Raw genomic sequence first — 17508 nt, 5'->3', positions numbered from 1 at the left:
CATGGATGCAATGTCAGCAGACATGAGGAGGGTGAGGCAAAAAACATTGGAATGCTATTGTAGGCTCTAAAAGGTAGGCTCTAAATATCCAGCCAAAAGCCACAGAGGAGAAGGAGATGCTTCTGGATGTTTTTAGACAGGCCCCAAAAAGATCCACAGAAAAACGGGCTCCCATACTTATGTGAGGCATTTAGCAGTCCAAGTAATGGGACTCCATACTGCAGGAGAGCATGAACCTGCAATGGTTAAACCATATGACGGTGAGTCAGGGCTGATCTGTGATCCTGCAGGGATGAGGACAGGAAAAAAGAATGCCTGAGGGGGGGAGTAACTCTTTCTTTTATAGAGTTACGTGGTCCTGTGGGTTGGACGAGGGAGGAGCCACCAACCATCGGTATGCTACCATGGAGGCACCAGGAAAGTGTTTTGTGGATATTTTTTTTTCCTATTGGGTTTAGCAATAAAAAAAAATATTAGGCAAATATAAAATGTATAATAATAATTATTCAACTGTACTGATTGCAGCTAAAAAAAAGTCTTGGGCTCCGTTCACACCTAGGCGTCCCAGATCGCGGGCAGAACTGCAGCAATTGTGAATCGCCGCAAATCGTGGGACATGCTTGCGATCCCGCTGCTTTCAATGGAACCTCAATCGCGGATCGATTTTTGCCAGACAGCAGTAAGATCGTGCAAACAAAATCGCGGGACAAAATTGCGGTCCTGGGATTTGCGTCAATTTGAAATCGCAGGCAGAATTGCTGCGATTCTGCCCGCAATGCGGGATGCCTAGGTGTGAACGGAGCCTAAAGCCTTGTACACACGATCGGATTTTGTGTGTTGACAGCCTGTTGGCGGAGAATTTGACAATCGGACAATTGTTGTCGAATTTTCCACGGAAAAATGTTGGATGGGCAGGCTTTAAAATTTTCCGTGGACAGCAGTCTTTTGTCGGATTTTCCGATCCTGTGTGTACATAAGTCCGTCGGACAAAGTACAAAAACGCAATGCTCACCAAACGCAACATTAGCAGAAGGTGCTCAAAGGGTGGTTCTAAAGAGCTGAAAACCACGTAGTACGTAACTACTTTCGTGTTTGTTGGCCGACAATTGTGTGCTGTTTGTATGCAAAACAAGTTCCTGGCCAACACCCTTCGGAAAAAAGGTCTCATCTGGGGTCAGGGGGCCCAGGCAATTATTTCAGAGTGGAGAAAGCTGTGTTGTTGACTTTTCCCAGATTCTGTAGCTCTGGATCGGAACAGTCAATCCTGTATCTGGGTTTTTCTAGATGCCTGCAACCTGACTGACTTCACAGGTGTGCAGGGTCATTATATGCTCAGAGCTGCCAGTTTGGAAACTGCACCCAGTGTGTGAGATGAAAGGTCTCATCTGGGGTCAGGGGGCCCAGCCAGAAGCCACGAGACAGAGGTTTCATTGAGGGGTCAGAAGGCCCAGCTAGAAGCCAAGAAACAGCTGGTCTCCGTTCCAGGAGTCAGGTCGGCTCCTATCGACGGGGATATCTGTAGAACTCAATCCATAGCCCAGAGGTGGGCTGTGCAGCAGGGCGCTGCGAATAAAGGCTAGAGAGCCAAGTGTTCCAGGAGAGCATGATAACAGTCGAAGGAACTGGTAAGAGGAGGAACAGTGCTGCCAACAAGTGAGCCAGGTGGCTCAGTATTTTCATTTGTGCATATTGTATGGAAGACCCTGCGTGGGCAACTGATGTACATGTGAACTTTTCGTTTATTGAATAAAAGTGGGTCGCCCTAAAATACAGTTTTGGACTGACGCAACTCATTGAAAATGTACATACTGATTGAGTTTAATCATCCCAATCTTTACTATATATAATACATACACACAATCTCACAAAAGTGAGTACACCCCTCACATTTTTGAAAATATTTTATTATATCTTTTCATGTGACAACACTGAAGAAATTACACTTTGCTACAATGTAAAGTAGGGAGTGTACAGCTTGTATAACAGTGTACATTTGCTGTCCCCTTAAAGGGGTTGTAAAGGTACAATTTTTTTCCCCTAAATAGCTTCTTTTACCTTACTGCAGTCCTCTTTCACTTACCTCATCCTTCCATTTTTGCTTTTAAATGTCCTTATTTCTTCTGAGAAATCCTCACTTCCTGTTCTTCTGTCTGTAACTCCACACAGTAATGCAAGGCTTTCTCCCTGGTGTGGAGTGTCATGCTCGCCCCCTCCCTTGGACTATGGGAGAGTCAGGACGCCCACTAACACACAGCTCCTTTCTCTATCTGCAATGTAGAGAGTGTCCTGACTCTCCTGTAGTCCAAGGGAGGGGGCGAGCACGACACTCCACACCAGGGAGAAAGCCTTGCATTACTGTGTGGAGTTACAGACAGAAGAACAGGAAGTGAGGATTTCTCAGAAGAAATATAATGCACAAAAAAGCCCGCAATCAGTTTGCTGAAGACTTGGATTACTGGAACCATTTCCTGTGGTCTGATGAGATGAGCTGTGACATGCTGAAGCAGAGCATGATCCCCTCCCTTCAGAGACTGGGCAGTATTCCAACATAACAACCCCAAACACACCTCCAAGATGACCTATGGAAGCTTAGGGTAAAAGTTAATGGACTGGCCTAGCATGTCTCTAGACCTAAACCCGATTGAGCATCTCTGGGACATCCTCCAAAATGGAAGGTGGAGGAGCGCAAGGTCTCTAACTTCCAGCTCCGTGATGTCATCATGGAGGAGTAGAAGAGGACTCCAGTGGCAACCTATGAAGCTCTGGTGAACTCCATGCCCAAGAGGGTTAAGGCAGTGTAGTAAAATAATGGTGGCCACACAAAATATTGACATTTTGGGCCCAATTTGGACATTTTTACCTAGGGGTGTACTCACTTTTGTTGCCAGCGGTTTAGACAGTAACCACTTCCTGGCCATCATATGACATCCTGGACTTTGAGCGGGGCATCATTCAGATATAGTCTTAGAGCCAGCGATTCTCCACACTATGAGAATGATCATAGTGGCTGTTCCTCCGCTTAATCGTTCCAATATCTCACTGTAAAGAGGACCTGTCATGCTTATTCCTATTACAAGGGATGTTTACATTCCTTGTAATAGGAATAAAAGCGATCCAATTTATTTAATTTTTTTTAAGTGTCAAAAGACCAATTTTCAGCTTTCCGCGCTGATGCACATTGACAATTGCGCGGTCATACAACACAGAACCCAAATGAAATGTTTATCATTTTTTTACCACAAATAGAGCTTTATTTTAGTGGTATTTGATCACCTCTGCGGTTTTTCATTTTTTGTAAAAAAAAAATTAAAAGACTGATATATATATATATATATATATATATATATATATATATATATATATATATATATATATACTGTATATTATATATATATATATATATATATATATATATATATATATATATATAATGATACATTTTGTTATAAAAACAGCAAAACAGGTAATTTTTCTCCTTCATTGATGTACACTGATGAGGCTGCACTGATGGGTGGCACTGAAGGGCATTGATAGGTGGCACTGGTGGGTGGTAGTGATGGGCACTGGTGGGTGGTAGTGATGGGCACTGATGGGTGGCAGTGATGGGCACTGATCGGCACTGGTAGGTTACACTGATAGGCAGCACTTCTAGGTGGCACTGATTGGCACCAATGGTGGGCATTGATAGGTGGCACTGGTGGCGCCTGTGAGCAATGGCAGGGGGTACGAATTGCACAGATGAGGCAGGTGTGCCTCCTTCCTCTTCGGGACCGAGGTCCGTTGCACATAAGCCGGTGATTGCCTTTTTTTTCCTCCTCAAGCTGTTAGTGTGAGGAGAAAAAAAAAAATGATTACCAAGCTTTGTTTACATCACGTGATCAGCTGTCATTGGCTGACAGCTGATCACGTGATAAGGGGCCGGGAGCACATATTGACGGCCTCCCGACAATTGGGGTCCGCGCTGTGGCCGTCATGCGGCTATAGCGCGGACCGGACCCCCTAGTGGTTAAAGCAGCTGAAACCTGTTGGCATGTTTTGCTGCAAACCGAACCGGGAGGTGTTCAGCTCATCCCTAATGACTGTGTGTTGAGTTATTTTGAGGGGACAGAAAATGTACACTGTTATACAAGCTGAACACTCACTACTTTACATTGTAGCAAAGTGTCATTTCTTCAGTGTTGTCACATGAAAAGATATAATAAAATATTTACACAAATGTGAGGGGTGTACTCACTTTTGTGAGATACTGCATGTGTGTGTGTGTGTATATATTTTTTATATATATATTTACACACACAGCATTCATGAAGTATTCAGACCCTCTCACTTTTTTAATCTTTGTTCTGTTGCAGCCTGATACTACAATTGTTTAAATTATTATGTTTCTCATTAATCTACTTTTAGTACCGAGCAATGACAAAGTGAAAACAGAAAAAAAAAGGAAAAAACAAATGATCAGATTGACCTTAGTATTCCGACCCTTTTGCAACAACATTTGAAATTTAGCTCAGGTGCCTCCCTTTCTCTTGATCGTTGCTCAGATGTTTCTACACCTTCATTGGAGTCCACCTTTGGTAAATTAAATTGATTGGACATAATTTGTAAAGGCACACATCTCTCTATAAAAGGCCTCACAGCTGACAATGCATACTCTATCAGAGCAAAAGTCAAGAGGTCAAAGGAACTGCCTGCAGAGCTCAGAGACAGGATTATTGCAAGGCATAGATATAAAAGGCTACAAAAAAAAATTGCCGCTTACAGAAGAAGACTTGGCACAACCAGGACTCTTCCAAGAGCTGTTCGCTTGGCCAAACTGAGGGGAAATCAGGGAGAAGGGCCTGTGTAATGCGACGCTATACCCAAATGAAATTTGCATCATCCTCCCCCCCACACAAATAGAGCTTTCTTTTGGTGGCATTTGATCAAAGCCGTTTTGATCAGACACTTTTGACAAATTTTTGGGACCACTGACATGTATACAGCGATCAGTGCTATAAATATGCACTTATTACTGTATAAATGTCACTGGCAGGAAAGGGGTTAACACTAGGGGCGATCAAGGGGTTAAATGTGTGTCCCCTCCAGTGTGTTCTAACTGTATGGGGATAGAGAGAGAACTTGCGCTAGGCATCTGTATCTGAATAACACCTTCCTTGCCAAGGGTGCTGGCTCAGTATGTAGAATGCATATGAGCAAATAAAGATCCGGATAGCCACACTTGTTTCCTTTATTGTAGATACAGTCCGTACAAAACAGATTCAAATTGCAAACCTCTAACGCCTTTCACACCGCTCACTGGTGCTTAACCACTTAAGACCCGGACCATTATGCAGGTAAAGGACCTGGCCAGTTTTTGCGATTCAACACTGCGTCGCTTTAACTGACAATTGCGCGGACATGCGACGTGGCTCCCAAACAAAATTAACGTCCTTTTTTCCCCACAAATAGAGCTTTCTTTTGGTGGTATTTGATCACCTCTGCAGTTTTTATTTTTTGCGCTATAAACAAAAATAGAGCGACAATTTTGAAAAAAAAATATTTTTTACTTTTTACTATTTTATAATAAATATCCCCAAAAAAGTTATAAAAAAACATTTTTTTTCTCAGTTTAGGCCGATACGTATTCTTCTACCTATTTTTGGTAAAAAAAATCACAATAAGCATTTATCGATTGGTTTGCACAAACATTTATAGGGTTTACAAAATAGGGGATAGTTTTATGGCATTTTTATTAATATTTTATTATATTTATTATTTTTTTTACTACTAATGGCGGCGATCAACGATTTTTTTTTTTCGTGACTGCGACATTATGGCGGACACATCGGACAATTTTTACACATTTTTGGGACCATTGTAATTTTCACAGCAAAAAGTGCTATAAAAATGCACTGATTACTGTGAAAATTACAATTGCAGTTTAGGAGTTAACCACTAGGGGGCGCTGAAGGGGTTAAGTGTGACCTCATGTGTGTTTCTAATTGTAGGGGGGGCGGGGCTGGACGTGTGACATCACTGATGGTCGTTACTTATATCAGGGAACAGACGATCACTGACATTGCCACAGTGAAGAACGGGGAAAGTGTGGTTACACACACCTCTCCCTGTTCTTCAGCTCCTGTGACCGATCGCGGGACACCGGCGGCGATCGGGTCCGCAGGACCCACGGTCACGAAGTTTCGGAGTAGGGAGCGCGTGCGCGCGCCGGCACGGCCCACGGCTGGGCTCTTAAAGGCGACGTACCTGTACGTGCCTGTGCCATTCTGCCAACGTATATCGACGTTGTGCGGTCTTTTAAGTGGTTAATCATAGCTAATGCAAACATAAAATGACATGGTATATATATATACACACACATATGGAGAGAAAAAAATCTCCTGCAAGCAGCATCTTTGGAGCGGTGAGAGGAGCGGTATGTATACCGCTCCTTCACCGCTCCTTCCCATTTGAAACAATGGGAAACCGCGGTAATACCGACCGGAATGCGCCTCTGCAGAGGCGCATTGCGGGCGGTATTAACCCTTTATCGGCCACTAGCGGGGGTTAATAACGCACCGCTAGCGGCCGAATCCCGCGGCAATTCCGACGGTATAGCGCCGCTATTTTTAGCGGCGCTATACCGCCACCGCGCCTCCCATGTCATTTTATGTTTGCATTAGCTATGATTAAGCACCAGTGAGAGTGGTGTGAAACGCATCAGTGGTTTGCAATTTTAATCTGTTTTGTACAGACTGTATCTACAATAAAGGAAATGACGTCCGGCTATCCGGATCTTTATTTGCTTGTATGGGGATAGGTCTGACTAGGGGAGGAGAAAGGAGGAACAAACATGTCTCCTCTCCCCTGACAGAACAGGGATTTGTGTGTTTACACACACAAATCCCTGTGCTGGCTCTTGTGCACACAATTGCGGGTGGCCGGCTGAGATCGCGACCACACACATTGGGTCTCCCGCCGTGCAGCAGGCAAGCCCTCTGGCGGCTCTTAAAGGGAATCCTGTACCTGTACAGGGTTTTTTTGCGCAGGGGTACCTTTCTGTCCCCGTAAAAAGACGCGAGCCGGTCGGTTAATGAGAAAAAAATATGGAATTTAAACTGCACTATCAGGCTGCAACATAAACAATTGAGAAAGGGGCCTGAACACTTTATGAATGCACTGTATATTAATCTCATATAGTCTCTTTAAAATTTCTGAAGCTTGGGGCCTCATTTCCGTTTGCTTCCAAAGTACAATTTTAACCCATGGCTAGGTAACGTGATTCCAAATATCCACTGTGGGCTGATCAATACACACTTACTTATAAGCTGTTTCTTCGGGTGATGGGATAGCCTCCTTTGGCCAGTTGATCAGACAGTTGAGAAAAATCAGGCAAGCTAAAGCAGACCAGCCTAACATAATTCCCACAAAGGAGACCCCTGCCTCATATATAAGCTGCAGAAAGAATAATGCAAGAGAATTGTTAATAATAAATTCCAAGTAAATTGAGAAAGAAAAACAGAGCACTCACACATTTACAATGAGATACATGAAAGCTATTTGTAAGAGAACTGTCAGCGCGCTCCGGGCGTAATGCGCGGAGGACCGCGCACCTCCGCTGGAGCGCGTCCACGTGTTCCCTTGGCGCCAGATGGCCTATTTAAGGGGCGCACTGATCCCAGTCTAGTGCTGAGAGATCTCAGCTGTTCCAGTACCTGTATCCTGTGTTTACCTGCCTGTCACCTGTTACTGAACCTTGGCTTTCCCTGACCCTGCTAATGGATTTGGCTACACTTCTGGTTATCGGTTCCTGAACTCGGCTCCCTACTCTGACCTTGCTTCTGCCTGATGACTTTGCACTTTGCTGCCTGTCTGTTACTGAACCCGGCTATCCATGTGACTACGCTCCAGTCTTCTGTTTGGCTCTACTCTGCTTCCCGGGTATCTGCAACTCTGTGCCTGCAACCTGCTGCCTTCCAAGAATCGCATCATCTGCTTCAGGCTTCCAGAGCTTCATGTGCAGGCACTTGTATCCCTCCGGGCCCTTGGTTTCTCCTGTCTCCACTCTCAGCGGGACCAGGGCCGGAGATTCAAGAGAGGCTGACGTCCTCACTTCAGACTCCGTCCAGGTACGTCACACTGTTGCTGCTGTATTGTATACCTCTTCCTGTTTTAAAGTGAGCCATATGATGTGTACTAATAAAATGTGGCTGCAAACTAAACACCAACTGTAGTACTAACACTTATACACCAATTTTTATCATTATCAGTAATATTTACTGTTTATGTTGTAACATTTTGCTTTTGTCCAGCTCTGTACAACTGTCTAGAGCATCTATTTCCCTCCCAAAAATTACATTTTTTGAAGAATTTTGGACGCCTTTATCACCACCATTTTGTACTAGTTATACATTAGGAATGGTAATAAGACCCCATCTGGAATATGTAGTTCAGTTTTGGGCACCAGTTCACAAAAATTATATTGGGGAACTATAGAAAATGGCCAATTAAACTGATAAGAGGCACAGAGGAGCTCAGCTATGAGGAAAGCTTAGAACTGAATATATTCCCTCTTGAAAAGAGGCGATTTAAGGGGGATATAATCAACATGTATAAATGCATACAGTATTTGTGCATATAGTGAAATTGGTATTAAGGACAAGAGGACACTATTTATGCTTTGAGGAAAAGAGGTGTAACCTCCACATACAGAAAGGCTTCTTCACAGTATGAGCTGTGAAAATGTGGAACAGACTCCTTCAAGGACTCGTTTTGGCCAGCTCAGTAGATTGCTTTAAAGGGGTTGTAAAGGTTCGTCTTTTATTTTCTAAAAAGGTTCCTTTAAGCTCGTGCATTGTTGGTTCACTTATCTTTTCCTTCAATTTCCCTTCTAAAAATTTTTTTTCTTTGTTTGAATTTCTCACTTCCTGTTTCTCCTCAGTAAGCTTTCCACCATCATCCGAGCGGTGGAAAGTCATTTAGAACAGCTTATTGAACACCTTACTGAGGAGGAACAGGAAGTGAGAAATTCAGACAAAGAAAACAAAGAAAAAAAAACATTTAGAAGGGAAATTGAAGTAAAACGTAAGTGAACCAACAAGGCACTCGCTTAAAGTAACCTATTTAGAAAATAAAAAACTAACCTTTACAACCCCTTTAAAAAAAAGAGCCAGATATAGACAAAATATAACTTGATACTATCCTTTATTTACAGTAGGGTTGTCCCGATACCGATACCAGTATTTGTACTTGTACTCCCGCAAATGCCCCCGATGCCAAATCCGATACTACCCCGCCGCATACCGCAACGCCGCCTAGTTAATCAGCGTGCGGGGAACATTACAGCTTTCATTTGAATAGCTGTCTGTTCCCCGCCGCGTATAGACACTCCCCCTTGCTCGGGATTGGACGGGTGATCTGTCTATCAAAGTGCAGATCACCCATCCAATCCCGAGCAAGGGGGAGTGTCTATATGCGGCGCGGCGGGGAACACACAGCTATTCAAATGAAAGCTGTAATGTTCCCCACACGCTGATTAACTAGGCGGCGGTATCTAGGTATGGGGAGACATGGCTGCATATGTGGGGGGACATGGCTGCATATGTGGGGGGACATGGCTGCATATATGGGGGACATGGCTGCATATGTGAGGGACATGGCTGCATATGTGGGGGACATGGCTGCATATGTGGGGGACATGGCTGCATATGTGGGGGACATGGCTGCATATGTGGGGGACATGGCTGCATATGTGGGGGACATGGCTGCATATGTGGGGACATGGCTGCATATGTGGGGGACATGGCTGCATATGTGGGGGACATGGCTGCATCTGTGGGGGGACATGGCTGCATCTGTGGGGGACATGGCTGCATCTGTGGGGGACATGGCTGCATCTGTGGGGGACATGGCTGCATATGTGGGGGCATGGCTGCATATGTGGGGACATGGCTGCATATGTGGGGACATGGCTGCATATGTGGGGGACATGGCTGCATATGTGGGGGACATGGCTGCATATGTGGGGGACATGGCTGCATATATGGGGGACATCGCTGCATTCGTGGGGGACATTGCTGCATTTGGGGACACATTTAAAAAAAAGTATCGGTATTCGGTATCGGCGAGTACTTGAAAAAGGGATCGGTATTCGGTATCGGCGAGTACTTGAAAAAAAGTATCGGTACTTGTACTCGGTCCTAAAAAAGTGGTCAACCCTAATTTACAGGTAATAACACCAGGTTTAGTTGATCCAGGGAATTACCCCCACCCACCCACTGGAGGGAATTAGATCATGATTTTATTTTATTTGCCTTCCTCTGGGATGACTATAGGTATAGGGTTCTGTATATAGAGGTTTCTACTAGTTTATTTTTTTCTATTGGTTGAACTAGACGGACTAGTGTGTGTGTGTTTGTTTGTTTGTTTGTTTTTTCGTTTTTAAACCTAACTATGTAATTATGTAAGTGGCATCATTTACTTCAAGTGTCCAGAATGTAGACAACTTACTTTGAGGACTGGAAATGTTATGGCAGATGATGCATAAGATCCAATCATTAGAGACATCATGGTGGAACGTAGGTCGCCAAACATATTTGGTAGCTGCAAAAGATAATTGGAAGATTTATTTATTTTTGCAACATTTCTTCTATCTCCACCCCCCAAGGAACTGGGCAATCATATACAGTACCCAGACACCAAACTGTCAATTGTTACCATACATTGGTAAATGAACAAGAATTACAATATGTCAGCAGCAAACGGCCAATTGTTACAACATGCAGGCAACAATGAGCAATTGTGACAATACATGAAAAACAAGCAGGCAATTGTGACAATACATGAAAAACAAGCAAGCAATTGTGGCAATATATGAGCAACTCCCTCTGCACCAACTCAGCCACCTTCCCTAAAGCAAAACTGCCCCCCACATTCCTCCATAGGAAACAAATCCCCCCCTCATTTCTAATCAGCAAAATGATCTTTCCCTTCCTCCAGGAAAAATACAAAAAAATACCTTACACTCAAAAACATTTACTAGACCTTAAAGTATGGAAAATGTGTATGTGTGTGTGTGTATTGTAACCTGGGGGACAGGTAGCTGGTACAAAGCTCTCTGGGGTGAGCAGTGGCGGTTGCGTCTATAGAGGGCGCAGGAGTGCCGCCCTCTCTCTCTCCTGCACCGCCACTGAAAAACAATACATAGATTCATGCATAGCATATGAGAGTCTGGTATGATATGGTATGACATAGACATAGATGAATGTATGTATTGCCGCTGCCGCCCACTATTTAGAAGGCCAGCCCCCTGGTGAGCGCCAGCCATCTGAATAACGGCAGCTGGTTGGCTTTTGAAGTGTCTATCAGAGCCAGCGGCCTGAGGGCTGTAATCGGCTTCCAAATAGTTAACCAGGGGACGCAGGGGGTGTGTGTTCCCTGGTTAACACTGACAGGCGTCTCAGTCAATCGGGTTCACCGGTTCTGGTTACCGGTAACCTGATTGGCTGAAGCGACATCGAGGGCGGGACTACGAGGGATCGTGGAGGAAGATCCGAGGATGGCTGACTGAGAAAGGTAAGTGCCAGGCGGAGGGGCAAACTGGCGGCAATTGATGGGCACAGTGGCGACAATGGCATGGCACAGTGGCGACAATTAATGGGCACAGTGGCAACAATGGCAAGGCACAGTGGCGACGATGGATGGGCACAGTGGCGACAATGGCATGGCACAGTGGCGACAATGGCATGGCACAGTGGCGACAATGGCATGGCACAGTGGCGACAATGGCATGGCACAGTGGCCACAATGGCATGGCACAGTGGCTGCATTTGGCATGGCACAGTGGCGACAAATGATGGCACAGTGGCTGCATTTGGCATGGCACAGTGGCGACAATGGCATGGCACTGTGGCTGTGTTTGGCATGACACAGTGGCGACAATTGATGGGCACAGTGGTGACAATGGCATGGCACAGTGGCTGCATTTGGCATGGCACAGTGGCGACAATTGATGGCACAGTGGCTGCGTTTGGCATGGCACAGTGGCGACAATTGATGGGCACAGTGGCATGGCACAGTGGCGACAATTGATGGCATGGCACAGTGGCAACAATTGATGGCACAGTGGCTGCGTTTGGCATGGCACAGTAGCTGCATTGCATGGCATAGTGGCGACAATTTTATGGCACAGTGGCTGTGTTTGATGGACACAGTGGCGGCAATTGATGGGCACAGTGAGGCTGCAATTGATGTTTTTTTTTTCGTTTGTTTGCGCCCCCCCAAAAATTTGGACACCAGCCGCCACTAGGGGTGAGCAGTCTTTCAGGCACAGATAACAAATCCAGCGAGGTAGTGACAAACAGTGCAGGGTTTACTGGTGAGATATACAGGTGCTGTACAGTGTTTCAGAAAAATAAACAGAACAAGAATAGCCAAACAAAAACCTAGCTGTGTCTCGGCACTAACTACACAATATATATAGGTCCTAACTACCAGGCTGGGCAAGCCTACAGCTTGTCAGCTTCCACAGATACAGCTTTTTACCAACCTTTTTGCTTTCACAGACCAGTGCTGTCTGTGCTTCCCAGAGAGCAAAGGCTGTCTGCTCAGGGGAGCTTAAATTAGCCTGGGGAAGAGGAACAATGCCCCGTACACACGATCGGATTTCCCATCGGAATAAACTGACAGGTTTTTCCGACGGAATTCTGCTCAAGCTGTCTTGCATAAACGCGGTGACATACTACAACGTAAAAAAGGTTGCGCTAATATAAGTGAATGAATGTGAATAAAATCAAATAATAATGATTAGTGCAAACACCAACAGTTGATTCTACATATTATGGTAAAAAATATTGCAAACCACAAATAATGAACAGTAACACTCAGTCACCAACTGAATGTTCTTGAATCAAACACTATGTGCATATAAATAAGTGAACATATACAGTATATACATATAAATTAAGTCCCAATGTTATGAGTCCAAAGGTGATAATAAATTATGAAAATGTGAAATTAAACATTGAGAGGTAGATCCACCGTCACCAAGATGAAAGGAAGAAGCCGCTCCTTGAGGAGTACGCCAGGAGAAATAATAAACACCCTTACCGGACACATAGGACTTCCTGTGTGAGCAAGGTCGTGTGGGCTTGCAGATATAACCCTCTGCAGGGTATTGATGGGTCGCAGTATACTCTGCTCATTGCCTCCGTCCTCTGTGTCCCTTTGGACCATATTCCTCCCACTGATAGGTCAGAAAATCCGCCGGCGGACTCAAACTGGTCAGGGGAGTAGCTGAAAAGGAAGGGACTCGAGATAGTGTGATACCATTAACCACTCCAAGATAGACTCCAAAGGGTCTAGTCACGCATACAGATAATCCTTAGCGGCAATCCGTGCTTCCTTCCTCTCTGCTGGAGATATCAACACCCACCCAACCATCTCCATCATTGGAGATGGTTGGGTGGGTGTTGATATCACTTATTTATATGCACATAATGTTTGATTCAAGAACATTTAGTTGGTGACTGTGTGTTACTGTTCATTATTTGTGGTTTGCAATATTTTTTACCATAATATGTAGAATCAACTGTTGGTGTTTGCACTCATTATTATTTGATTTTATTCACATTCATTCATTCACTTATATTAGCGCAACCTTTTTCCTTATTTACATTTTTTCTACATGAATATCGCATGTTTGCAGGTGTCGCAGCTTCTTTTTCAGTAAAAAAATGTTTTTTCACATTTTCATTCACTTTAGCGCAGTACAGCTCCCCCTTGAGAATCTATACACTACGACGTGCCTAGAATAATGAAGTTCAATGCTTCGGGAGGATTTATCCGCGGAGGATTTATCCGCGGATACGGTCCAGCGGACCGTTTCCACGGATAAATCCTCTCGAGGATTTCCTCGGATTTCTATGCGATGGAGTGTACTCACCATCGCATTGAAATCCGCGCCGAAATCCACTGGCGATGACGTGTCGTGCCGTCGCCGCGATTATGACGCGGCGACGTGCGCGACGCTGTCATATAAGACCAGCGGATCCATCCGTTGGGATGGATTCCAGCAGATGGATTTGTTTGGCATGTCAGCAAATATTCGATCTGCTGGAATCCATCCCAGGGGAGAAATATCCGCGGAAACAGATCCGCTGGAGTGTACACACCATAGGATCTATCCGCTGAAACCCATTTGCTGGGATTTTTCAGCGGATGGATTCTATCGTGTGTATGGGGCCTAAGTGTTTTTTTCTCTGGTCGAATTCCATACAGACGAACAGAATTTCCAACAGAAAATTTTATTTGGGGAAAAATAGAGAACTGTTCTCTTTCTAAGTCCGTCGGAATTTCGGACGGAAAGAGTCAGATGGGGTATACACACGGTCGCAATATCCGATGAAAAAATTCCGTCTGACTTTTTCCATCGGCACTAGGTGTCATTTTATGAAGCAGTGAAATCTATTTACTGCTTCATTCTCTGGCATTCTCAATGGAGGTCTTTCTCCTCTGGGTGCCAGTTTATGAAGCTTTGTAGATCATTTTTCCTTTTGGAGGAGTGAAGTGATCTACAAATGCTTCAAACACTGGAGAAGGGCCCCTGATACTGGAATCTCGTGAGGCTACAGTACCAGAAATTCACAGAAACACAGATATGTCAGTTTATTAAGCAGTTAATAAAATTACGAGTCCCCCTTCATAAAAAATTTACACACACATTATATATTCATGTATATGTATATATATATTACACATAAATATTACAGGGGGACATGGTTACTGTCTTGGGGGGTCTTAACAAGGTAGAAGGAAGGAAGGAAGTTAAAAAAATCTTCCTCCTTGCCCCTCAGATCCCCCCAGATTTTCTCTTCACTCCCCGATTCTCCACCTCTGAGCTGGTGAATCGGGGAGTGTGAATTTTGACACAGATCGCCAGCAAAGTGCTCAGATCGCATGTGTCATTCAAAGAGAATTCTCAGTGTGGGGAGATAATCGGCGGGAGAACATGTTCAACTTCAAACACTTCTCCCCCGATTATCTCGGTTTCATAAACTGTTTATGAGCTGTGATCAGTGGTGATCCTTGGAATCGCCACTGATCACTGCTTCATAAACGGACACCCAAGACCCAAACTGAACCATGGATCAGAGATCCCTGAACGTATATGAGAGGAGCCTGGGAGACGTATAAACCCCCAACAGGGCTTTTCCCGGCTCTCTCAGGGATGCTCTGCTACTATATATATATATATATATATATATATATATATATATATATATATATATATATATATATAATTATTATTACTGTGTGTGCGTGTGTATATGTAAATGTTACATAGTAACATAGTTACATATACAGTATATAAGTTATTACATAATTTCTGTTCTCAGCTCCATAGGGGTTTAAGACAGATTGCCTTTCTCCCTCAGATATATGTCAGGTAAATGTTCTACCCATTGCACCCAGGGTGCAGATGCCTTTCCTTTTTTCCTGCATTGCAAGACCTGTTGTAACTACTCTAATGCTGCGTACACACGATCGGAATTTCCGATTATATTAAATCCGATGGAATTTTCCATCGGAACTCCGATGAAGCTGACTTCCATCAGTCTTGTATACACACTGTCAGACTAAATTCCAACCGTCTAAAAAGCGGTGACGTGAAACACTACGACGAGCCGAGAAAAATTAAGTTCAGTGCTTTCGAGCATGCGTCGACTTGATTCTGAGCATGCATGTGTTTTTTCTCTGTCAGAGTTGTACACAGACGATAGGAATTTCTTATAGTTTTTTGGATGGAAAAAAGGTCAGATGGGGCGATGGTGTGCACCTTAATGCTGTGGGGATTGATATTGTGGGCATTGGGGCTGCAAGATGAAATACAGAGAGCTTTGAGGGTGTGGTGGGGCACCCAATGGTAAGGTGTTTCCCTTGGGTGCTGTGGCGGTGCTGGTCTTTGCGGGTGAAGGAAGATACCTCAAAGGAAGAGTTCAGGACCTATCGGTGGTATGGGTCCTAAGGGTGGTATTTATGGTAATGGATGCACTGTGGTCAGTGGTCGTCTCTGAGCCAGCCTGTTGGCTTGAGGCCTATTATCAGATTGAGAGGTACCGCAGTGCAGTATTTACAAAATGGTAATTGAAGTTCCTGCAAAGACCAACGCTAGGATGAACTCATGGTGTTTTATGATAACAGATGTTACAGTATGTTTGAGTACATTTTTCGAAAAAATATGTATTTTAATAAATAAAGCTGCTACGGCCTATGTTTTACTCCAAATTCAGTGTGGTCTCGTTACTTCGGTTATGGTAAGAAGTTAGAGTTTAAAAAAGGGTTAAAGGGTTTGTAAAGGGATTTTTTTTTTCCCTTTAAAATAACAAACATGTTATACTTACCTGCACGGTGCAGTTCGTTTTGCAGAGTGGCCCCGATCCACGTCTTCTGGGGTTCCTTGGCGGCTGTCTCTGGTCCTCCCCGCAAGTACTGACCACAGTCATGTGAGAGCGCTCACATGGTGGTGAGTATTTGCAGGCGCGCTCCCGTGATACAGCGAGCGGCCATAGCAGCTCACTGTATCACTCGGGCCCACCCCTCGACGCGCTGCGTCACTGCATTTGATTGACAGCAGCGCCAGCCAATGGCTGCGCTGCTCTCAATCCATCCGCTCTAGTTAATGATTCTTACTCTGAATGGTCCAAGGTTATCAGTGGTGTACCCCAAGGTTCAGTGCTGGGACCCTTACTTTTCAATATATTTATAAATGATATTGGGTCTGAGATCAAAAGTAACATTTCTGTCTTTGCAGATGACACCAAGCTATGCAGTGGAATAACGTCCTTACAGGATGTCTCCAATTTGCAAGCCGACCTCAATGCTCTGTCTAATTGGGCGACTAAGTGGCAGATGAGGTTAAATGTAGATAAATGTAAAGTTATGCACTTGGGGGCTAAGAATATGCATGCATCATACATACTAGGGGGAGTACAACTGGGGGGATCTGTAGTGGAGAAGGATCTGGGGGTTTTAGTTGATCATAAGCTCAATAATGGCATGCAATGCCAAGCTGCGGTTTCCAAAGCGAGCAAAGTCCTTTCTTGTATTAAGAGAGGTATGGACTCCAGAGACAGAGATATAATTTTGCCCCTGTACAAATCATTAGTAAGACCTCATCTGGAATATGCAGTTCAGTTTTGGGCACTAGTTCTCAAAAAGGACATCGGAGACTGGAGAAAGCGCAGAGAAAGGCAACCAAACTGATAAGAGGCATGGAGGAGCTCAGCTATGAGGAAAAATTAGAAGAACTAAATTTATTCACTCTTGAGAAGAGGAGAATAAGGGGGGATATGATCAACATGTACAAATATATAAGAGGTCCATACAGTGTACTTGGTGTTGAGTTATTCACTTTACGGTCAACACTGAGGACAAGGGGGCACTCTTTACGTCTGGAGAAAAAGAGATTTCACCTCCAAATACGGAAAGTTTTTTTCACAGTAAGAGCTGTGAAAATGTGGAACAGACTCCCTC

At 44.3% G+C, this 17508-nt stretch overlaps 1 protein-coding gene across 2 annotated transcripts in view; it reads right to left on the bottom strand.

The window, feature by feature from the left end:
- The window catches only part of SLC43A1 (solute carrier family 43 member 1), a 221487-nt gene that overhangs the window by 87331 nt on the left and 116648 nt on the right, over positions 1-17508 (bottom strand). For both annotated transcript variants that reach the window (XM_040320805.1, XM_040320804.1), the window contains exons 6-7: positions 10486-10578; positions 7298-7431 (exon numbers count right to left, since the gene is read on the bottom strand). In XM_040320805.1, coding sequence (XP_040176739.1) covers positions 7298-7431; positions 10486-10578 — 227 coding nt within the window. The remainder of the gene's footprint in view (positions 1-7297; positions 7432-10485; positions 10579-17508) is intronic.

Source organism: Rana temporaria, chromosome 8 (genome assembly GCF_905171775.1).
Source record: "Rana temporaria chromosome 8, aRanTem1.1, whole genome shotgun sequence".
Taxonomy (NCBI): Eukaryota; Metazoa; Chordata; class Amphibia; order Anura; family Ranidae; genus Rana; species Rana temporaria.
The sequence above is the reverse complement of the archived record's forward strand: the minus strand, read 5'-3'. Positions and strand labels throughout refer to the sequence as shown.